Genomic DNA, 25,991 nt, shown 5'->3' with positions numbered 1-25,991 from the left:
CTTTACGGTGGTAATTTTATAGATTTGAGCTGTTAAAGTTAGCGTTTTTAACATGGAAATTCTATATTTAAGTGTTTTTAAAGGTATGCTTTATTATGTGACAAGGATACTTTTCCTAAGACTAATTTGGATTAATTGGATTAAACTGATCATTAGTAATAATATCTGGATGACCGAGCTTTGCTCGGTATTTTTTGAGTTAAAAAGACACAAATTTTATCACTAATATAAGACCCATAAAGATTTAATTATATTGTATAAGACCGTTTAAAATGTCTCCACACAAATACCATTTTGAATATCCCGGTAATGTTGTTTATTTCATTAACTACGATATACACCAAAAGATGTCAGGAAGAGTCATATTTTGCGATGTATGTTTCAGTTTTTCATGAAAAAACGAATAAAACGACGTTTTTTTTAAATGAAACCTTGTTAGATGGACTTATCGCCCCAAAAAACCCCTACATACTCATTTTCATGAAAATCGTTGGAGCCATTTCCAAGATCGTTGATATATATATATATATATATATATATATATATATATATATATATATATATATATAAGAATTGCTCGTTTAAATATATAAGATTTTCCTATAAAGAAAATTATATCAACCAGCACTCGTTTTTCCATGAAATACATTTAGAACCTATATATCGAAAAATTTTACTCGAATTTTGCTAAATTAATTGAAATTACTTAAAATTTGCTAAAAGCACAATAAATTTTCTTCAGTACATAATTTACTTAAATGCTTCTTAGGTGGTAAAAAGGTTATTTGGAAAAATTGATAGAATTTCTTTTGACAGCTTGACAGTGTTTTCAAAATCGCACACTTTTCTACCCCATCATTCATGTACCTACGTTTATTTTTCAAAAAATATAATTTATAAATTAAATTATTTTGGCGGGTGAGTGAATTCGAGGCCAGAGGTCGAGGTTCGATTCTCACCAAAATATGCCTATTCCCACAATGTAATATTCACTAGGTCTAGAGTCAGGCGTCGGATATGATAGTCATTTCAAAATGAGACTAGGTTCAATTATGAATAAAAATATATAGATGTTTTAATTTATTAATGTCGTCAAAACATTACTGGAAGTTACTGAGATCCAAATTATTTGAATTATTCGTTTGAAGTTTCAGAGGCTTTGTATTTTAAGTAAAAGACGTTTTAGGCTCTGGAGGAAAAAGAACAAAAATAATTTATTAACTTATAGAGATTTTTACGTTTTCGAAATCTAATTTTTCGAGATTCTACTATAAACTATATTGCTAAAAGAAGATGAAAAAAGATCTGATCTCATCAGGTGCCCAACGGAATAACACTAAATCAATTTCCAAAATGCAGCTGTCTTAAAATCAACTTTTTCGTATATACTATTGCCTAGCTCATAAATTAGAAATTTTTTAGTTATTAGACACAAAGTTGTAGAAAATAAATTTCACGTAAATGTAATGGGAGTTGTGAATAATGTTAACCAGTGGGAAACTTCGATATCAAAAAATATATGTCATCAATACTGTACTTTCTCTTGGAAAATTTAATTTTACAAAAATATCAAATGGAATTATCAAGAATATAGAAATATAAATATTTTAAAAAAAAATCTTGAAAAATTAATTACCCATAGAAGACTGGAAAAAAAAATTAGTTTAGAAAATCCAATCAAAATTTGATAAAGGCGGAGTAATCATTTTATTGGCCAAAGAAATGTATCTTAAAAATAATATCGCATCCAAAAATATAACTGAAATCACATTCTATATAAACAAAGATAAAATATATGACTTAATATTCAAAAATTAAAGTAAACTTATAAAACTTAACTTTACTTAATAAACTTTACTTATATTTTATTTTAAATCAAGTACACATAGACTAAAAATATTATTATATCCCATGTATTTTGTTCTCTGTACTTATTACAATCATGGAATCGAGAAATGGTTTGAAGGTTTGAAGAGGAATGATTTTATACTCTCCATGCTCCAATTTTTAGTCAGATATCGACTAAAATTGCTTCGGAAAATCGCCTATTATATGTAAATTTGGGCGAAATATCAGAAATTACACTTTCAATATTCAAAAAGACTAAATTTGCGTCTTTTTTTGGATGAAAATTACTGAATGAATTTATTCCTAAAGAATCGATTTTCATATAAGGAGCTAAAATAGGAGTAAAAATCTAATGATCAAATGACTGCGTTACGTTTTTTGTGCGCACTTTTCACTTTTTATTAATGCGTGTGTATACGGATACAAAACATCTATTGTTCGAAACTGACAATGGCTTGACGGACACAACACACTGTGTAGAAAGGACATCACACAGTGTTCTTAAGATGTGTTTTTCAAAATAGAATTGTGTTCCGATATTTGATGAAACTTCTGGTTTGTTAAATATTTGGGTGAATATGATCTAGATTTTCCTTTTTTTTCTTCAGGTCTTGATTACTCTATAAATGATGATTCAAGCTATAACAACAGGTCTTCATCGAATGGTAGGTAACGTTAACGAATAATGACAATTTCGCAATACACTTATAGCTTGGAAAATTCGAAAGCGTTCTCTTCTAGGAACAAGATTTTTATTCTTCGGGTATATTATGTTAAAATCACTGTGATAGATACTACTTAAACAAAGATAACGCTATATAAAATACTTAAGTATCCTAAAAAAAAACCGCCGCTTACATTTATGACACGCCTTTCAAACATGTGGTCCATAAAACGTCTGAAGATTGAAGCTGTGTATGCTGACTGACTGCATGCGTGCGTACGTTCTTCCCAAATAAATGAACTTCTTTCATAAGTATTTTGGATGTCTTTAAAGATAGTTTATTATCGCGTCAAAAAACACGTTTTTGTTGTTCAGTGACGTATACGCGCAAAATTTCTTTCTATAATCGAAAACAATCGCTTGTATTGTTATCGAAATATTACTCAAAGAGAACCACTGTTTTCGCATACACATATAGGAATTTGGAGCACGCGTTAACAGGTGTTTTTTTTTACAACTATATGCGCGCAAATCAGACCAGACAGTGAATTTATTTTATGAATGAAATTGTTTTGAAAATTTTTGTGTATGTTTTGATTAAAAAATGTTGATTAATAATTCAACGGTGAATACGTTAACGCCTGGCGTGGCGAAATTAACAGTTTGTGCTGTTACAACGTCTAGCTGTTCGACGACCAGTTCAACGAATGTGGCAGCTGTTGCACCTATGCCGAATTTATCTGTACCAACAAGTGTTGTACAAATTTCGGAACGTAGAAAATTGGCAAGTGGTGTTAATGAAACCCAAACATCGACGTCATCGACCAAAACTGTTAAGAAGAAAATTAATGATGCTGTTAGTAAGGTTTTACAAGATTTTGATTGGAGTAAATTTCCTACGGCTACCAAGTATGTTTTTCGATATTTTGTTATTTTTTTCCAAATTTATTTTGAACTATTTACTTTTATCTGCCACTTAGTTCGCGGGTTTTTAGGGAGAAAAAACACGCGCGATATTTATGGCAAAGAGATGTTATGATGTAGATAATAGGAAGTTGATTGGTGTTGAAAGATTCTGAATATAAAATTCGAAATTTTTCGATAAATATTTAATTTAATATTTTAGATATAAAAAAAGGGCCAGACAATAAATTCTAATATAAGCATTATCAAAGATAATAAATATGAGCTCTAGGATATATTGAATTAAATTTGGATTTCAACTATAATGTAGTCATCATCAGTGTAATATAATTAATTCTAATAAAATCTACTTTCTCAAACTTTTCTTTTGTTGTTTATGGTTCTTTAAATAAATAACACATCGAAATAGTCGCAGAAACGAAACGTTAAAAAAGATCGAAAATTTTAAACAGTAACTCGAATTTGAATGCGATTTTCGACACACTTTTGCACATTTTGGGACCTAAATTGATTTATAAGACATGTAACTGTAAATATGCAAAATTCACAATTCTTTTAATAGTGATGAAAATAATTCCAAACTTAAATTGATCTTCTAGGTATCCGGTGCTCAGGGTAAACGGTATCCCCGCCGCATCCCGAAGTTTTTGGGAAATTCGTTATATAATCGGTTCAAACTAGTTACTGAGCGTTTTTGGGTCGCTCACATAAAGATCGCGACATAATCGGGCAACAGGTACCTGGTGAACGAGGTACTCTAGGTGGCAGGTACCTCGGAGATCAATTCTGTCGATATTCTTTCTCAGCGACTCCATAAACCTCCGAGTTACAAGTTTGGAACCATTTTCATTACTCTTAACCGAATTGTGAATTTAGTATATTTACGGTTAATTTAAAATGCAATCATAAAATGCATCATATTTATGCAAATTGCATATTTTTGACTTCTTATAAATCAATTCAGGCCACAAAATTCCCTACACTTTAACGAATCGAATACCGAAGCCGCATTCAAAACCGACTTGATTTACTGTTTAAATATTTCGAACTTCTTTTTGCGTCGGGGGTTAAAAATAAAAAAATTTAACTGATATATTGTGAGGCTGATCTCTTATCACCTACATTTGGATTTATCATTTTTGGGAGTATTTTTTCGATAAATGCCTAATATTTACAAAGATTGCAAAGTATTTACGGTAAATTTTATAATTTACAAAATCTTAAAAAGTTGGATATTGGCAATTAGCTTGAAATTACATGTAACTGTCTTCATCTGGATAAATATTATGATAAAAAGTACGTAATAAATGCTCCTCTGGGAGTTCGGAGCTTATCGTTCCGTGTGTGTCTTCTACCGAACCCGTTGGATTTTCGAAAAAATGTATCTTGTAAAAATATATGTGCAAAGTTCTTGATGGACATATGTTTCTTATAACAAAATGCTCACTTCGGAGTACCTTACAAATCTCAATTAATAATTTGTCAAGATAATCCCTGTACATCCATTGGATTAAAAAACTTTTTGAGAAACTTAATAAGAGAAAAATCGTTTTATATTTCTATTTAAAAAAAATGTCTAAAAAACACGCCTTATCAAAATACAAATAGACCTTATCAAATTGATTTAAGTGTTTAACGGTTACTTTTGTAGAAATAAATTTAAAAAAAAAAAGGGTTTCTATACTTAATCGCTGCAGTTTTATTGGAACTAAAAACACACCAGACTTGTAGTCGCCATAATATTTTGAGTATGATTCAATATTTTTTTTATTTATTTTTTAATTTATGATTTTTTCTTAAATATTAAAATGCGTCATAATTTTTTTTCTCTAAATATACAATTTGTGTATGCGTCATCTACAAATGTATAAAATTTACTTCAATGTCCTTTGTTTAACGGCCGATGTCCAAAGACGCAATTTAACATACATACTTTTACTTTTTAACTATTGAGCGAAAAATGGTAGAAATTAAGAAAAATGAAAGAACCTGCTCGTCGCAGTTTGATAAAACCTCATGAAATCTGTATCTTTGATGTCAAATATCATTAGTAACGCATGAGTTAGTAGCGTAAATCATTCATGTTAAAGTTGCCTGACAAAATTAATAAATAGGCAACTTGAATTACGTATACGTTATACATATATAATACTTTTCGATTATTTGACAAACACTTAACATTTACGTCATACAAGTTGCCTAATTACTAATTTTGTAAGTGAATTTTAACATTGATCGTTCCATTGAATTAAAAATTTATTGTTTATTAACAAATAGACACATTTTCGCCACTAACTCATGCATTATTAATGATATTTGACTCCAAACATACACATTCCATAAGGTTTTAGCAAAATACGAGCGGTTTCTGTCATTTTCTATTATGTACTAGTCGCTTTTGTAACAGCTTTTACTGTACTATTTTCCTATAAGAACGCTGAAGTTATCTAGATGCGATAATGTACCAGTGAATATACAAACTAGTACACGGTAAGACATGCATGTCGTTTATTGCAATGCTGGTATGGTATAGTGACAGATACTCATAAAGCATATGATAAAGCTCTATGAAATATTGCCGTAAGATCCACAACTCTGTTGTAGATAACGTTAAAATAAGAAAAATTTCGCAATACATCTATAGCCGGAAAAGCACCTTCTTCGAGAAATTTTGCAAGAAAAATAATATTTTTGTGAATATTGTCAAAATACCTGCTTATAAAAACTGAAAATTTGACAGGATTGAGCTACGAACCGATTATGATTTAAGGATTATGGTGAAAAATTACAAAAAGCAGCAGTAAGAATATGGTTATGCATCATCCCGTTTCGAAGAACAAATTTTAGCGCCACTGATTTATTATTACAAATTCAATTTAGTAATTATGATTTCCAAGTTTTACGATGAATTCACGTTAAAACACGATTAGATTTGACTAAAAATAAAATTCAATTTTTTCGATATTTAACTGAGTTTTCGAGATATAAGCGCCCGGAAATGCGAATAGTGGTATACTGAAAGACGATTTTTTAGAAGAATGCCGAAGAAATTAAAAGAAATATGGGTATTGTTAATTTTTCAACAAAGTTTTCTGTAATCTTTCTTCAAATGATTTATTATAATTTTTTTGTTTTCATAATTAGACTTTTATAGATTTTTTAATGAATTTCCACGTTTTGAAATTAGTTATGAATAATTTCAGATCCATAAATAGTCAAAAAATCAGTTTTGTAATAATAAATTTATATCAATTTAATAATAAATTTTAATAGGGCTTAATGATAAATTTATTCCAATAGAATTGCAATTGGACCGTAGCAAAAGATGGTTTTGAAAAAGAGGGACAAATAAAAATTCCATGTTTCTGATTTATCTTCGTCGATTATAAATATTTATTACATTCAAATTTATAGAAAATAAAATATATCGTTTATTTTACCATAATTGATCTGTGAAATGTTTTACCAATATTCGCTTCAAATTGTTTCGTAGTTTTCGTAATGTATAAATAGCAAATTTTTAATTAAGCTGAATGTTTATAAATCATTCTGCCATATTTAAAATTAATTTTATTAAAAAATAAAAAAAATTCTTTAAACACAGATCGGGTCGATTATGATTCTGAAAATAAATTCAAAATTAAAAATATATAAAAAATGTTTACAAATGAGTCAGCAAATATTTGGTAAAAAAGTTAGCGGCATATCAACAAGCGCTATCATATAATCCAAAATATTATTTTCTAAATATTTTTATATAGTTTAATAAAAAGTGTTTTATCAAAAAAATATTTATTAAGATTTTCCAATTAAGAGTCCATTTATAAACGGATTTTCTGAATGATAAAAAAAACTTTTAACATAAAGAAAATCGACTTCAAAAGAAAAATTTTTGCAAAATAAATTAAAATGCACTAAAAAGTAAAAAAAAAATAACGATAATATAATGTAGTTAAAATTATTGTTATTTTTTTTACTTTTTAGACCATATTAATTTATTTTGGAAAAGTTTTTCTTTTGAAGTCGGTTTTAGTGTTTTTGTATTTTGTGATTTTTAGTGAATCTGAAGTACACTAACTAATTTATCACTAAAAAAAAATCGAAATCGGTTGGCTTGATATTGAGTTATTCGCCCTCTTATCGTGCATAATGAATGCAAATTTAATACTTTTATGGTTTTCTCATATATGCCGTTATCAAAACTGGCCCAAAATTAAATGGGACCACACGGGAAGCACTAGCATTCAAACAGATAAAGAATCATCACAATCGGTTCACCCAGTCAAAAATTCTGAGGTAACCAACATAAAAAAAAAATAAAAAATAAAGTCGAATTGATAACCTCCTCCGCTTTTGTTTGAAGTCGGTTAAAAATATATAACTTTCTTTATTATCAATTTTTATGATAAATCGTCTCAGCTAATATCTTAACCGAGATATTCTGAGCATATTATTAAGGAAATAGTTCCATCGTTAAAGAGAACGTCAAAGAAAAGAGTTCCCCTACCGAGATATTCTTATTTATGAAATTATTTAGCGGGACATAACGGAAGCAGGACATATTAAAAATTTTTAAGACATGAGCCTGCGAACTATAAAGATGAGTATACTAATTTATCTGAATGCTTATGTAAATCTATAACTATTTAACTACAGTTTTCTAAGAGCTTTTAAAAAAGTGCTAAATTCGTTAAAAGCATTTAGCAAATCGGTAATCACATAGCGCGGTAATAGATTTAAAAAAAAATCAATTACCACTCAGTTGTAAATTTAGTGATATTTTCAAGTTGTTTCACATAAATAAGTAGGCTCTATTGTTTTGATTTTTTTGAAGTCATTTTAAGAGTGTCATACTACTTAAGTCATGTCATTTTAATTATCATGACGATGTGATGTCAATTTTGTTACCAGTACCTATACGTAGTGTTAATTTTGATTCACAACTCTTTGTCATTTTATTTCACTTCGATATGTAATCAAATTTTTTAACCCGTCAGCACTCGCGTTATCAGTATTTTACTGACGCTCGACTTAAAACATAAATAATATATAATTTTATCTATTTTCGATTTATGAATTTTTCAGATATTTTCAACCTATCTACAGTTTTTTTTAAATATATTTTTTTCAAGTCCTTCAGAAATTGTGAGAATTTCTCTCATCACGAGAGTGAAGATATAAGCAAAAAAATATTAACTACGGAAATTTTCGTTTCTGTTCGTGTACTTTCGTTTAATACAAGTCGTACTCCGTAAATTATTTGTGATAGAAATATGGTGAAATTAATTAAAATGAATTTGATTAGATTATTACTCTGCTCTAATTAAGACAAAAGATCCCCAAAATTTTCTAATTTCTTGAATGGTGAATTCTATCTGCGGATTACTATCTTGAAATTTTTTTAGAAGAGACCGTAATTTCCATAATTTTACAAGAAATGGACTTAAAACAAAAAATATTTGACAGAAAATTGTTTTATTAAAAAAAATTTATCAACCAATTAAATTTATAATTCTTGTTGTCATCTCAGTCATCAGTGAGACTAAATTAATTATCCAAGAGAAAAAACACATTTAGGTATAAAAAAAGATTGAGAATGAGTAATGCTGACTTTATCAAGGTTCTGTACCCACTAACGGATGAAAATAAACTATTATCTTATTTTTTTTGGTCATTTGTTGAGAAACACCTTCAGTTTTTTATTTCCAAATAATCTTTTTGTACTCTGAGCCAAAAATAAGTCGTGGCACTCCGTTTATGCATCGTTGGCCTAGAAAGTTATTGAAATCACTCTAAAAACGCCAGTAATTGGGATTTTGAATCAAATTTTTTTTGACAAAAATGGAAAAATCAAATATAAATTTATAGCAAAACTGTTTTTATTTTTTCATGATAATTTTAAAATAACAGACAGTTTTAAAAGAACTTTTCAAGAGAGAAACGAAAACGCCCTACAAAAAAAGGGTGTAGAAATACAACCTATATTAGGATCCCTCATAAGGTACAAATCCCTAAAAAACCGTTTACGTTTATAAAGTTCTTTAAATATTTTTGTAGTAGCGACGTTTGGACAAAATATCACTGCTATATTAGTACAGCGGCCAAAGGCGGTTCACTCCGGATTTGTTCAAAAGTTTTAACATCAGTTGTTTATTACAAATTTTTTAGAAATAAATTCAATATTTGCAATATTTCCGGTTTTGCTAGCAAATTTATAATTAAAATATTTATAGATAATTCAATTACGAATCAGAACTATTTCGAATTTTGCACACATTATACGTTCTTTTGCGCTCCTAGCGCCTCTTTTAATAGAGATAGCGGGTCGTCTCGTTTGACCAGTCAATTCATTGAAGGGTCATAAATAAATCATTATTTAACGTCTCTGAAGCAAAATATATGATTATGGCGAAGAAAAAGCGAAAAAATTGTGTCCACAGTAAAAGCGAACCAAATATACGGTTCAAATCGCCCTTAGCTGCTGTGCTACTTACTGGTACATGATAACAAACTGGTGATTTCTATATTAATAATAATTATTAAAATAATTTTTTTTTACAACATGAGTAACTAATTTTTGTTAATTAGTTAAAATTTAATTTGTCTCAGTTGATTTGATTTTTAATAATTTTAATTTTTTAATATATATATTTATTTTGCTGTTGTTTTAAAAACTTACATGTGTGGTTTGTTTTCCTTGAGAGGTGTCACTTTTAGATGTGTGTGTTTTTTTTGTTTTTTGTAAGTTCTTTTCATAATTAAGTTCTGGCTAATTAACATTTCATTAATTTTTTTGTTTTATTGGTTTAAATAATTAGTACTTACCTATATAAATACTAACGAATTTTAAACGGATGACTTAACTTTAAGTCATCATATTTTATCTAAATAACTTTCAAAAAAATAAACAAATTATATTTTTTGTAAATTCCCAACCAGAAATGGGAATTATTATTTTTTTTAGAGTGAGCGTAAATTGAGCATTTTTAATCTGCATTCAAGGAACCCGGCATTCACGAAAATATTTTGAAGATTTAGTCATTTTAACAACTTTTACCTCGAAAACTAAGCTTATGAAATTTTTTGTTTAAAATTAACAAACCCATACGTATTAAATCTGAATTCATTTCAAAACGACATCACCCATACGATCCGGTCTAAAATAAATTAATCGTGTTATTATAATTGATAATTATGTTTCCCTTTTTTTCTCTTCCAAGAGGACTATTTCTGGATACAAAAAAAACTAAAGAAAAAATATTTTATTATTTTGCACCTAATTAAAAAAATGCATTTTAAAAAATATACTTTGTTATATTGCGGCGACAAACAGATTTTTTAAAATTATTATTTTTCATTACAATTAATACTAATATGACTTAAAAAATACCGCCACATTAAACACACTTACATTTCAATTGCCCCTTTACCCTTCTGTCCTCCAGTTCACCCTTTTCATCTCCTACAATAATTATTTTACGTACATAGTATTATCTAAATACCAAGTGTCCCAAAAAAAAGATGTACACTCTTTTTATGCCACTTAAAAATATTATGAGAAGGAGATATTTCAAAACCCTAAAATAATGTGAGCCCTCATTTGCCCAGAAAATCTCAATATACAAAAAACTGAATGCGCCCATCCGAAATTGCGCTCATAAACTACGTGGCTCAATTCTAGCCTCTTTAGAACCAATCTTCCCCTCTATGTAGACTACCGTAGCCTTTGCTATAACCTCCCTCCTGGAACACGGATGGAACCCAGGTTTTTTTAATTATCAAGCCAAGAACACATTTTGTATTTTCTGAAACACTGACATTACTTATTATTACATTATTTATTTCATTGACGCTAACCATTTTAAATACCAGACAAGCTTTCTGGTTTCTAAACAATGCTACTTGAGAGTCACTATTTTTTACAATTTGAGAAAAAATAGATTGGGCATTTCGTAGAAAAAGCACATTTCCAGACTATGATAGCTATGGTTGCTGGCCTCAAACAAACTACTTTTGTGAACTCATGCACTTATTGAATCTATGAGTGAGTTACTTTGGTACATCTCATTGAAACTTTATATATGTAGGTATATATTTTTATGGACCACTCTGTACATATAAATGGTATATTTTCATTAACATCTGTACACTAATGAAATACATTTGCATGTTGTTACCTTCTTAAATTAATAAATGCCGCTACTGATCTGATCGGATGCTGTGGCTGTGGCCTCCGTTCTACGTTGAATAAATCAAATATGCCGTAGAAATTTAGAATTTACAACTACAAAAAATCTTTGTTTAAGTCGATAAAGATTTTACACATTACAGGTTCTAACAGCATTTCACAATCAATTTGAGAGTGAAATTTTAGCATTTCCACCCTCAAAATTTGAAACGTATGTCTCAAATAAATATTTGCATACACTCATTTTTTTGGGTACGTTCTTAAAGTATTTTAAATGATTTTTACTGTAAACAGCCTCCAAGGAAAGTAGTTTAATAAATATCGATGCGACCCAAAAACTCTTTAAAAATACATTGCTATAACATATCTACCTTGATAAGGAATAATTAAAAAAAAACGCAATTTCATCAAAATCCATTAAATTGTTTTGAAATTGATTCCCATAAAATAATTTTATATATTTTAGTAGATAAATGAATTAAAACATACTAAAATTTAAATTGAATTAGTAAATGAAATAAAATTAAAAAAATATTAATTTATAAATTTTAAAGTGACTTAAGTCAGTTAAGTAATATGTCTCTGTATAAAGTTAGTATGTGCAAATGATTTTAATTTATTTATATTTATATTAAAATATAAATTAGTTTATATTTATATTAAAAAGCTCTTAAAATAATTATGAATAATAAAAGTAATGCCATGTTTATATAATTATTTATTATTTTAATCAAAAATTTCCAATCAATAAATGTATGCCAATATTTTACAAATATTATTTAAGGTTGGTGGTGCAATCGCGTCAATTCACAAAATTATTGTAAATTAATTAAAGTTCATCGAAATTTTCTTTCTAAGTCCACATGGAAGTTTTATTAAAAATAAAACCGTAATAATTATCCTAGAAAAGCTTCCAATTCCATTTTTATAAAAAGTATTTGCCTGTAAACGTAAAAAGTTTAATTCTAAATTACCTTTCAACTATAGACGTTCAGACGACATTAAACTTAAAAAGCAAACAAGTGAAAAGAAACAATTGACTGAGTTAATTGTTGAAATACCATGCATAGTCAGTGTTGATTTCTTTATCACATAACACATACAAAAATGTATAGATAGTGTTGATGCGCAATCGATTGTTTTTGTGACGTCACGTAAATAACAAAAGATATTCACTTTTAAATAGACACACACACAACTGATATTCCTATATTAATACATACTATAAAATTTGCACCTAATTAACGCCTTCGTGGGTAAACAGTGATGTTTACAAAAAAATGTTTCAAACAAAAGTTTTTTATTTTTTTATAAGGAACATTTTTACAGGATGGGTCCTACGGACCCAAGACCCAATTGACCTATGATGCTCATTTACGAACTTGACCTCACTTTTTACGTCCTGAGTACGCTGTAAAAATTTCAGCTCGATATCTTTTTTCGTTTTTAAGTTATCGTGTCCACAGACGGACGGACGGACGGACAACCGGAAATGGACTAATTGGGTGATTTTATGAACAGCTATGACAAAATTTTTTTCCTAGCATCATTATTTTTAAGCGTTACAAACTTGGGACTAAACTTAATATACTATGTATATTTCATATATGCATGGTATAAAAAATAATTATTGTCAGGTGTGGGGTTCGAACCCACGCTCCCGTTTGGGAACCAGAGCTTAAATCTGGCGCCTTAGACCGCTCGGCCAACCTGACTTATACTAACACATAAATGTTATTAAAATCAGTGATTTTCAATATTTTATTAATATTTAAACTAATTTTAATATTTTTTTTCAAAACTAATTATGTTTTTAATTAACCGCACTCTTTTACACTTTTTGTCAGTGATCTAAAGCATTTTAACACCCTTTTTTTAGAAGAATTTTTACTGAAAAAAAATTGTATGAAATTTAATACTTCTGTTTATTAAAAATTAAATCCTATAGAGATCGATGTGTTCAAAAGAAGTGCCGTCCTTCGTGTCTAATATATTACCATGTTTTTTTGTATTCTAATCCTGCTTTTACAGGGTGTTTGAAAATAGTTTAAAAGAACTTTTATCTATTCAACACTCGTGTCAACCGTTCGGTAATCTTTAGTAACGTGATCAGACTTTGGTCATAAGTTCTGCACATGCGTCAAATATTATTTAACTTTGTAAGTCATAATTTCTAAGAACCAATAGTAATTTACAAAGTTTAAGTGTTCAAATGTATGAATGAACTGTCTGATAAAAAATAGGATCCTTTTAAAATGGTCTTTTTTAAAAATTTAAGCCTGTTTATGGCTGACATTTTAGCTGCTTGGCGTCATTAGTGATTTTTCCAATATAGGACTATTTCAAAACGTTGGTAAACTTACTGCGATATTATAAATTTTCTATGATTATCCAAATTTTCGTATTATAAAAAGTGATTAGACACTCTGACAACAGTCTCTCAAGTTTCCAGGCGTTCACCATCGTTAATTTGTTACGAAAATTTCGGCAAATCAGGCTTAGTTCTTCATCAGCTCCAGTTCAGGATCATTTTTTATGAAATCCCTGTATAAAATATAAAATTTATTTATAATAATTTTTAATATTAATATATATATACGACCATAGCGGCTGACTGAGCCACTTGAAACTATCCATTTCATAGATTTTATATTCCCCCTTCAATATGTCAAGAGTTTTTTTTTTTTTTAAATAGTCTTTACAATCATTTTTTGATTTCTTCATTTTTGACATTTCGACAGTTTTGTTGACGTTAAAATAACATTTCATAATTCTTCAAACCCTTTTCAGTTCACTTCAAAAAAATATGGATACTTTTTGCTTTTAGCGAATTGCCTCTTCCCGTAAAATGAGCTATTGGTTATCTATGATGAAATTTTGTAAATTTCGACGAGGTCTAGCAGCCAAAAATTCTTTTCGTTTTGTATGATATATAATTCGAAAATGTTTTTAGGATATTAGAGAGGCGAAATTCATTTTTGGGTAAAATTGAGGCATACAAAAAAAGAGAAGCTGAAACAGAATTTTTGAAACTTGGCGATTAAAATTGAAAATAATTAACGACCATTTTGTCGATCGGATGTACCTACCCTTCACGAGATGCAAATTCATTTAAAAGCAAGTGAAAGCAAACAATTGACTGAGTTAATTGTTCAAATACCCTGTATAAATTAGGAAAGTTTAAAAAACCAACACAATTATAGCAGCCTTTGGACTTGCTTTGTTTTGTTTTTCAAAAATTTTCGAAAGTATTTTCTATCCTTTTTATTATTTTCCGAGAATCTTTCACAAACTCATTAGTTGAAGTTACCTTTAAACTTTCAACTGCCTATATTTTATGGTTTTGAAGAAAATGGACACCATAGTTGTGTAACAGTGATACTTACGAAGAATAGTTTCAAACAAAAGTTGTTTTGTTCTATCTTTAACGGTTTATAAAATGAGTCCTACAAACCCAGAACCTTGACCTATATGGCTCTTAATTACGAACTTAAACTCAGTTTTTACGTTCTGACACACTATCAAAATTTCAGCTTGATATCTCTTTTAACTAATTAGGTGATTTTATGAACATCTACAGCATAATTTTGTTCGTAGCATCAATATTTTTAAGCGTTACAAACTTGGAACTAAAATTAGTATACCTTGATATATATTTCATATACACAGGGTATAAAAATTAATTTCCCGTTTCTAATTTGTTCTTTTTTTTTCCAGAACACAACCCGATAAAAAACAGCAACATGTTAAACGACCAATGAATGCATTTATGGTATGGGCACAAGCTGCACGGCGGCAATTATCTGGACGAAATCCAAAAATACATAATGCGGAATTAAGTCGAAAACTTGGTGAAATGTGGAAGTAAGTGTTCTTTTTTTTCCATTATAATTTGAACCGAAGTATTTTCATTTCTTTCGAACAACGGTTCTTCAATACAGTTTTAAAATCATTTTATGCTATTTTGACAGGCAAAGACCTATCAACTTTGCTCTTTATTTGTAAAATATTTATTTCTATACAAAAATTGATAATCATAGTTATGTGCAATTTTGAATAGCACGCGTAATTGATTTATTCTTTTGTGTATTCACTTGTTAATTTTTATTAATTTTCTGATAGAAAGTCATTGTTTTCATTCGGAAAATCGAAATCACAAAATTTTAGGTTCTTGAGTATTTCTAGAAATATGTTATAATCACATTTTTCCTTAAAACTTATTTTTATCAAGGAATTGAACATGTTGAAAATAAAATATATGATAATTAACGTGTAAATACAATAATCTACAGAATTACAAAGTAATTGGTGTAGCTTCTAAAGATCATATGCACCACGGTTTATTAAAAATATACCTATTTTATATTGAACTAGCTGTGATGGATATCTTTCGATAGTCAGACCAATGGCTTTATCATTTTATATATTGTAACCAGTCTGGTATCATGGGTGGCCGTGAAAGTCGTTTATGGAAGAACACGAATAAGTCTGACATTTAATGTGGCTGTTCGAATATTTAAAACAGTACATATTTTTCATGTAAAAGTATAGTTTAGGCTACTGTAACATAGCAAATCACTCCTCTACGGACAGTCATTGTGAACGCACGCTATTACGGTGCAGTGCTAAACATAGTTATTGAATTATTGTTAAATCTTATAAGTTGTAAATATATTTAGAAATCAAGTTTGTTAATTGATTTTGTGTTAAATTTGGGGTCGTTCTGAAATGACTGACAAATACTACGGTTAGAGATTAACCTATTTGTAGATGTTTCAAAACGTGTGAATATCATTAAATTTTATTAATTTCGATTTTCAGTATGAAAACAACCAATTTACTATCAGATAGTTTATAATAAAGTTTTTATAAAATAATTTCAAAAAAATAGTATAAACTTGTCTTTCAATACAATAAATAATGATGAAGATGATACCTTTTAAAAATACAAAGTGGTCCATAAAAACGTGTACAAAATACAAAATAATGTGAACAAATATTTAAATAAGCCAATATCTGAATGACTATAGATTCTTGTTGGTCACTTTGTTCGGCCATCAATGGCTACTTTTAACTCATTAATTCCCGGAATGTAATCCCGAAATGGGTCGGGAATTGAAATCTGGACGCTTCTCACATCAATTGTTAGAACAGATATGGTTTACATTTTTTTTTTAACTCATGACGCTGATTTCTTAACGTTGAAATCCAATGGACTTTTAATAAATCTCGTTGAAAATTCTCCAATGTGTACATTTTTTTTTTGGAACACTCGGTAATAAAATAATAGACCAAGAGGAGGTGTGCTCTAAACACCTTTTTATTAAAATGATTAAACATAATAAAAGCCTGTCCTAATAAAAGGCCTACAATGACAATCATATTAACTATGACTATGACTCGTGTGGCATTTCAATACAATAATAATTAAATATATATTGTTAAATGATACAAAAGGGTAAATAATTTAATGTGAAACTGATAGACGGTACATTTTTTTATTGACATGCGTGTAGTGTAACATAATTTTTTAAAAAAATTTTTATTATTAATATGTCAAAATCATAAAATATGAAATATTTTATTTTATTTATAAGAAAAATAAAATAAAGTTTTTTTTTTTTTTTTTTTTATAAATATTTTTTAAATTTTATTAATCGATGATTATTTGATTTGATATGGAGTGATGATATCTTAATCAATGATCTACGGATTCTGTTTATTAAGGGGATTCCTATGATCTGCGATATGACCTTAGGTTTGGGTCTTAGGACATTAAGGAAATATATCCAGAATGGGTCATTTTAATCTGAAAACAAAATTCGTTGAGTTTGATGGTGGAAATCATGCTCTGACATCAAATTGTTTGTTTGTGCCTAAGAGCCTAAGTGGCCGAGCGGTCTAAAGTGATAGACTTTGAACGTTTTTCTACTTAGATTTAGGTTGAAGGTTTGAATCCAGGCACGACAGTGTGAACAATTATAATTAAGGGGGACCGGGCGGTTGAATTGATCACATTGTCATCGCTTGGATAAGAACGAATTAACCGGCTCCACCCACATCATAAATGTAATTGTAACGGTTTAAAAAATTCCCTAATTGCCCGAAGTTGCTCATTTACGAATTCAACCTCACTTTTTACGTCATGAGGACTTTAAAAAAATTTCAGCTTGATATCTTTTTTCGTTTTTGAGTTATCGTGTTCACAGACGGGCAAACGGACAGAGAGACAGAGACGGACAAACGGGCAGAAAGACGGACAGACGGACAAACGGACAGAGAGGCGTCACAAATTTGGGACTAAAATTAATATACCTTGATATATATTATACATATATAGGGTATAATGATTAAATGCGTGTATCTTATGTTATCAAAATTTTGTAAACTTGGAAAAAAAAAGGATTGGAGCATCGAAAACTAGCCACCCTGCACAATTTTAGAAAAAAATTGACCCAAATATAAAATTAATTGAAATTAATTAAATTTTTTATTAAAATTAAATCAAAAATCAAAAATAAATCGATAAAAATCTTTTTTTTTATTTTTCAAACAGTTTGCACACACAAAATAAAAATTAAAATTTTTAAAAAACTTTCTCTTCGGAGCGCAGACTTGAAGCGCAAAGCCAAACCATGACGATCATATAAATATGCAAGCGGTTTTTTTTTTATACTTTGTGATAACAGGAGATATATATAGGCAGCAAAGTCACGCTGTCGGTCCATGTCTACACCACCGTAGGAGGCCCCACACACAAGTCATCACAGATAATGACCCGACTAAAGGCAGCAAGCAAGCAAGCGGCCCCCTTGTTTGTAGTTATGGCGGCATTCCCCACATTCTAATAATATAACATTACTCAATATTAATTGTCCATATCAACTTTGATAATCTTTTATTTATTATTATTTTAATATTTTGACAATCTAAAGTTGAGTTTACACGATTCAAGAAACTATATCCAATTAATGCTTAGTTGAGAAAACAAAAAAAATAATCAACAAGTGAAAACAAACGATTGACTGAGTTTATTGTTGAAATACCATGTATAAACAGTGTTGATTACTCTGTAACATTGCACATACATACATGTCACACATATATAACTGATATAGCCATAACATACATACTATACAATTTTCGCATAATTTGCGCTCTCACGGATAAACAGTGATGTTTACGAAAAAATGTTTCAAACAAAAGTTGTTTATTTTTTTTATAAGCATTTATCCTTTTTACATTTAAACTTTTGTTCTATCTCTAACGGTTTAAAAAATGAGTTATACCAATTGACCTATGTTGTTCATTTACGAACATTGACCTCACTTCTTACATCCTCAGCACGCTATAAAAATTTCACCTTGATATCTCTTTTCGTTTTTGAGTAATCGTGATGACAGACGGACAGACGATAAACGACAGACGACAGACAGACAACCGGAAATGGACTCATTAGGTGATTTTAGGAAAACTTATACCAAAATTTTGTTCATGGTATCAATATTTTAAATATTTTTTTTAGTTTTAACTATTTTTCAAAGATGGTTTTCATTTAAAACAGACCACCCAGAAAATTAAATCAATTTTTTGTTATCGTTTTAGTAAAATACCACTGATTTTTTTATTTTTCTGAAAAGATAAATTAATTAGAAATCAAATTAATTTGCATAAATTAATAAAATTTAATAAAAAAAAAAAAATTAAAATAATTCTATATTATTAATTATAACAAAATAATTGTGATGGTATTTTAATAAATAATTTTAATACGCCTTAATTCCTTCTCCTCCGTAATTTTTTAACGTAATTAATTTATTAATTAATTATCAATTCTATAGACTTAAAAAATATTAAAATAGATAAGCAGTAGAGATGTGACTTTCAACAGAATAATTGATTATAACTTATAAATTATGAATTATTTGCTTTTGTAAAAAAATTTCAAGAATCAACTGTGACATGTATCGATATTTTTTAAACATCCTTAAAATGTTTCATTTTTTTAATTCAATTTACTTCCTTCGTGTCGATTTATTTTTTAAGATTAAAAAATTAAATAGGGGGAAATCCCTTGCCATACAATTCATTGCTAGCATACAAGATTAAAATAACCCTAAAAAAAACTCCTGAGAATTGTCAATATAAATTGATTTTCTTATCGAATTTAAATTCGAAATAATTTTCCCAGTGATAATCATTAAATTTTATGATTAGGGGGAAAGAATCAATTGAAAGACCAGTTATTATTATATAGAAACAAGTCGAATAACTCGAAAATGTGACTTTATTTTTCCTTCTCTTATTCTGTGTTATCTTTCCTACTATTTTGTAAGTCTATAAATATTATAATTTTTTTGCACGTAAAAATATAAGATATATTATAATAATTTATTATCATTAAATATGATCGCATTTTATTTATTTATTTTGCAAATTAATTAAATTAAAATATTTTAATTTTTTTATTTTATAAATAAATACCAAACTAAATCGGTCTAGGATCATGTCATAGTATTTGAAAGTTTATATAATAATGGCTGATAAAATTTGAGAACCTTTTGTCAAGATAATGTTTCGCAACTTGACTCTCTTATGAAATTTGCAATATTTCTCACATTTTATTTAAAATATGTTTTTTTTCAATTTTTTATATGTAATTGGTATAGTAAATGTCAAATAAAAATTATTAAATCATAACAATTAATTAAACTATCTTTTGAATGTAAATTAATATAGTAACTTATTTAAACTTGTTAGAAAATAGTATTAAATTTTGAATGTAAACCATATATACAAAACATAGACTTATATATCCATTCATAAAATTATATTAATAAAGTAGTGTGTCATTACTATGGAAACTCGAGAAATAATAGTCATGCACGCTGTGAAAACAAATTTTTGTTTTCACATAGCAAAATATCATTTTCGATTTGTATTCGTTCTGAAACGACTGTCAAATACCACGCCTGACACTAGACTTAAAAGTAATAAGTTACATAAACATATTAATTGGTATGACCGATGCGATCACACCATTATCACATTTTTATAACATTTTTTTTTTATAATTTTAATGACATATTTCTCAATTTTTTTTTTTTTTTCATTTCGTCATTTTTATATGTTAAATAATTTTCGATTAATTTTTTTCGTTATCTGTACAATTAGCGTAGTGAGGACGTGATGAGGCAAGAGAAACGAACATCATCAGAATTATGAGAATGCCATCTGTTTGACCTTTCGAGTCCGTATCAATTTAACCTCTAATAAAAAATAATTTTATATGAAATGGTGTTAAAAATTATTATTATTTTTATATAAAAAAATAATTCAAAATTATGATTACAGTAGAGGTAAATTTATTTCCATTCATTTTCCTATCTAATCGTGCGGGGTTCTTTAAACGGTATTGTTGTAAACTACTATGGTTTCTAAATATAAATCTAATTATTCAACGCCTGCTGGAACTCAATTTAAGCCTGCTAAAGTAGTTCTGCGGATGCGTTCGACTTCATCATCAATTTATATCAGGGTGCTTTCGGTTTCAAAGAATTTGAACCGAATTTTTCGTTGAATTCAAGTTTAGGGTAATTTTGATTTAGAGATTTTTTTATTTTCTTTGTAAAGATTTTTTCTGAAGCTATGAATAATCTAAATGTTTTGAAATGAATTTTTAAATAGTTTTTCCAGAATATAATTTGTTCTCCAGAATAAAAAACAAATTTAGGAAAACTTTGCAATATGTTTTTTTGCAAACTTTTAGTTTAAAAACGCTTTTTTTTATTAAAAACGCAATTTTTTATGTCAAAAACTTTCAATATTATCGAGATTTATAAATTTAATCTTTTTTTTGGATAGATTAAATCTAGTATCTTACTGTAAGTAATCTTAGTCATTCATAATCTTAATTTTTTCACATGTAATTTAGTTGGATAAAAATTAAGCTATTATTTTAAAAGAAATAAATAAAAATATTATATCTACTTCCTTTAAATAATTAATAATAATTATAAATTTTTATTGATAATTATTATGATTATAAATATATACGTTTCATTTGTCTGTTGTATCAACAAGTCAGGTTGGCCGAGCGGTCTAAGGCGCCAGATTTAAGCTCTGGTTCCCAAACGGGAGCGTGGGTTCGAACCCCACACCTGACAATCTTTTTTTTTTTAAATTTTTCAACATATTAAAATTGGAAAATCTTAGAATATGTTTGTATACAAATTAAATAAGCCCTTCGGGGCGGGGTACATACGCCCTTCAATTATTAAAATCGACCTTTTTTAACATAAGTTTTCCAAATTAATTTTAAGATCTTATAGGAATACATTTACTAGCTTGTTTTAATTATTGATCTTTATAACTACATATTAAACTGTCTCGGCAATATGGATAAAACTATCCACTTTAATATAGAATGGCTTTCTTTTAATCCAGTAGTTTTGAGACACGCCATAAAGAAATAAGTATTTTCTTGGGAACAACCTTAAGAGTGAATCGTATTTAAGCACATATGCGCAAAAAAAGAAGATGTTTTACAAAAATTAAACCAAATGTTGATAATTAATGTTTTTTTACACAAACAAAGATTGTAATCTTCATTAGTTTTGTAAGTTGTGCTGATGCTGTGTCTAGCGAAGGACAGATTTATCATTTTGTAAAATCTATTCACTTTAATTTGAACATCTTTCTCAAATCAGATATTATTTTTAACTTTCTGTGTCAGGAAAATATTAATTTCATCACGAAAATCGATATCAAAAATTTAATGACAGTCTGTGACTTTTTTTTCCTCTTCCGAAAAGTAGACTTAAAGTACCATCAGTAATTTACTTTTTCTTATTTATAGGCAATATTCTTATAGATATGACATACAAATTACGTAATAAACAAAATCTTAACATTATGTCTTTTTTTCCACAGCCGGTTTTCCCAAGCGGTATATTTTTAGACCGTGAGTCTATTTTTCGTCATTAGCCAGTACGATAAGCTTTAAAATGAAGGGTAAATCATGAAAATTAGTAAAAGAATAAGGAAGATCTCGCAATGAGACAGAAAAACTGGCAAGAAAAGTAATATGTAAGATTATTTAATGATGATACAATTAAAAAGCTATTGGTTTCACTGTTAGATGTCATATTTACCCTTAATTGTTTTTCTTATATTATTGAATCGTTCTCTCTCGCCATGTGTATGCTCACTCTAAAGTTTTAGTTCCATAACTATGTATTTTTTTGCTAAATGTTTTGCTTGAGATCGCAGGTAGTATGGTTGATAAAACATTTTATACCTAATTCAATCAAATCAAAAATGAAACATCTGGAGTTGAGTTAGACTTTAAAACAATTTTTTAATAAAATTATGTGAATTTAATTTTTATTTGCTGCTCTATTTTTATTTAACCCATAACTACTAGCTTTGTGGGACTTGAATCTTAATTTATTTCTTACATAACATGAGCATCGTTGGTTCAGTGGTAGAATGCTCGCCTGCCACGCGGGCGGCCCGGGTTCGATTCCCGGACGATGTATGTATTTTTATTGTGATTTTATAAATTTGTTTATATTTCTTCTCAGAATACGACTGTAAATGGTTTTTTTACATTCTTTTCTCACGATACTGTTTGCGTTTATGGGCATTGATAATTTTAGGTTTAATTTTTTTTTTCACATTTTCTTTCACGTTTGCATATCTGTGCATTGGTAATTTCGAAAATTTAAAGAATTAATTTAAGAAGTCAAATACTTGTATTATTGTTTAAAGAATTAAATATTAAAGCTACTTTAACTCTATACTTTATGAATTAATTGTCACATATTAGTTTAAAAAGTAGTCAACCCAATATGTGCGTACATTACCTTCATTTGGCTCGATCAAGATTTTTATTTTGATATAACATAAAATTTCCTTGTTCTTAGTTTAAAATATCTCTATTATGTTTAAAAATCTCTTTGGTCAAAAAATATAAATTGACAGATTTTAAATTATTTCCAAAATATTCTCAAAATTCATGGCAAGCCGAATCTATTAAAAGTTTTAGTTTCCTGGGTAACATCATCGGATTTTGGGGTCGTTTTAAATTGTTGCACATTTCTTGGTTTCTTCTCCCAACCAGCAAACAAATTAAAACGTGCGATAAGGAACATAGTTCCAAAACAAAAATTTTCTTAAAAATTATAAAAAATTAAGTGAAAAATATTTCAACTATTTCCTGTAAAACTATAAAATTTTGCTTATCAAAAATTTGTTCAGGAAGTGAATAAAAAAAATATAATACATGAAATGGCTAATTTAAATAATTCTTTTATGATTAATCAGAGTTTATACATTTTTTTTCGCTGCAAACATGATTGTTCAGGTGTGATAATAAAATTTTTATCTCCCCTATTAATACAAAAAATTTATGTCATTAGGTATTATATATATAATATTTCTTCCGGTATCTCTCCCATATGTCTACATTTACACCTGGATATATCTTAAAGATAAGAAAAGTTAATTTAAGAATTTTAATTTTCATAATATTATTTAATTTATTGGCAGCTGTGTTTGAAATCATAAAAAAAAAATTGTTATTAGAAAATGTTTTCTTAATTACGACCGCCATTACAAGAGCATCGTTGGTTCAGTGGTAGAATGCTCGCCTGCCACGCGGGCGGCTCGGGTTCGATTCCCGGACGATGAATTTTTTAAAAATAAAATATGTGATTTTTTTCTTTTTTTTTGCAGAAAATTAACAGACGAAGAAAAACAACCGTTTAAAGAAGAAGCTGAACGTTTACGACAAATTCATAAAATTGATCATCCACATTATAAATATCAACCCAGACGAAAAAAATCCCGAGATAAATCACGGACACCTGTTAAACGAAATACGGGTGGATTTCATTTAAAAGAATCTCAACTTCGTAAACAACAACAGAACTTAAACTACAGGTACGAAACTTAAAAGTAATAATTTAATATACAATCGAAACCTTCTGTCAGCACCTCCTAGTATGAATATATTAATTTTTTCCTAAATTTGAAATATTATTATTTTTTTACAGTCGGCCAATGAAACTCGAAGATTCCTTAAGTGGCGGAGATCCATCATGTTTATCGCCAACGACGAGCAACCCAAAAACACCAAATTCACAATGTACTCCACCGCCCTCGATAACACCCCCCGAAGCACATACGATTAACACCCCCTTACAAAATGGTTACATGCATCATGAAACGCATCATCGAATACATTCAGATTCATCAACTATCGACTTTAGTCGAATTGAAGAACTAGATCCATCGGGTATTATGCCAGAAGATGGTATCGATAACACTGAGCTAGATCAATATTTACCCCCAGGTGGAAACGGAGGTCGAAATACACCGGGAAATCCTATGGTTTCATATAATTATCCCACCTATCAACATCATCAGTATATCAAGTATTCGGATAGCTCAACGGAAATCGATGTTGTCGAATCGAATAATAACCACTACCATAAAAGTAAACATCAGTATTCCACAATCCAGGAGAGTCCTGATTCTTCAGCCTATTACGGTGAAGATTCGATGTTATCAACAAGATATCATGAACTTCAACCAACAATGGCGTCCGTTATAAAGAGTGAACGATTTACGCCACAAACATCTCCATATACTACAACAAATCCAGCTGGAATTGGAACAAATTCAGCTTATTCAAGTACACCAAGCTATTTCCAAACATGTCAGTTTCCATTAAATTCACCATACCCGACAACAGCGTACATACAATCACGTGCATTAATTAATTCGAATGTTTCGCCAAATTGTACGGGGGTTAATGTGACACCAACGAATCCAAATGAAAATATGGTTTGGACCAATTATTAATTTAAATTGAAAACAAAGAATTATTTTTAAAATCTGATTGTTGTAAGCAAATCGTATCGTTTATAGACTGTTTTATGTTGAATCCAAGCATACACCAATTTGCTACAATCTCAATCTTAAAGCATTCTAACGAGGTGAACCAATTTAATATCTTGGAAAATATTTTTTTTACATTTTAGAAGCCACGAATCAGTATTGACTTTTAAAAATGATGATCAAAATTATTATCAATTAAATATTCCCATCCGAACGTGTCGGGTTTTCTGAGTTGTCGGAACTGTTTTCTGAACTGCATCCGGTATATCTCTGATAAAGTTTATAAGTTGTGTAGTTGTTTGTTTTAAGATTAAATAATGATCTGATCGAATCGAAATGAATATAGCAAATCATATCGTAAATTGGTCGCTTTAGAACAGTACATAGAAGTAACGATAGGCTTTCAACCCCAACATTAATAATTTAAACTGCCAGAAATGAATGGTATAAGCTAAATTATTG

General features: G+C 28.6%; 1 protein-coding gene and 3 non-coding genes across 4 annotated transcripts; 3 read left to right on the top strand and 1 right to left on the bottom strand.

Annotated features, from left to right (window-relative positions):
- The first annotated feature begins 2,849 nt into the window (after positions 1-2,849).
- Positions 2,850-25,991, top strand: LOC123298010 (transcription factor Sox-8-like). Its single transcript, XM_044879872.1, has 4 exons — positions 2,850-3,421; positions 15,342-15,488; positions 24,363-24,569; positions 24,683-25,991. Exons 1-4 carry the CDS (start codon positions 3,117-3,119, stop codon positions 25,491-25,493), a joined length of 1,470 nt encoding a protein of 489 aa, XP_044735807.1. The 5' UTR covers positions 2,850-3,116; the 3' UTR covers positions 25,494-25,991.
- On the bottom strand, positions 13,256-13,339 carry Trnal-uaa. The gene has a single exon. It is a non-coding gene; the product is annotated as a tRNA-Leu (tRNA).
- On the top strand, positions 21,707-21,790 carry Trnal-uaa. The gene has a single exon. It is a non-coding gene; the product is annotated as a tRNA-Leu (tRNA).
- Trnag-gcc lies at positions 23,093-23,163 on the top strand. Its single transcript has one exon. It is a non-coding gene; the product is annotated as a tRNA-Gly (tRNA).

The sequence above is a fragment of the Chrysoperla carnea genome, chromosome 4, assembly GCF_905475395.1.
Source record: "Chrysoperla carnea chromosome 4, inChrCarn1.1, whole genome shotgun sequence".
NCBI classification, from domain to species: domain Eukaryota; kingdom Metazoa; phylum Arthropoda; class Insecta; order Neuroptera; family Chrysopidae; genus Chrysoperla; species Chrysoperla carnea.
Note: the sequence above shows the minus strand (reverse complement) of the source record. Positions and strands in the feature narration are given on the sequence as shown.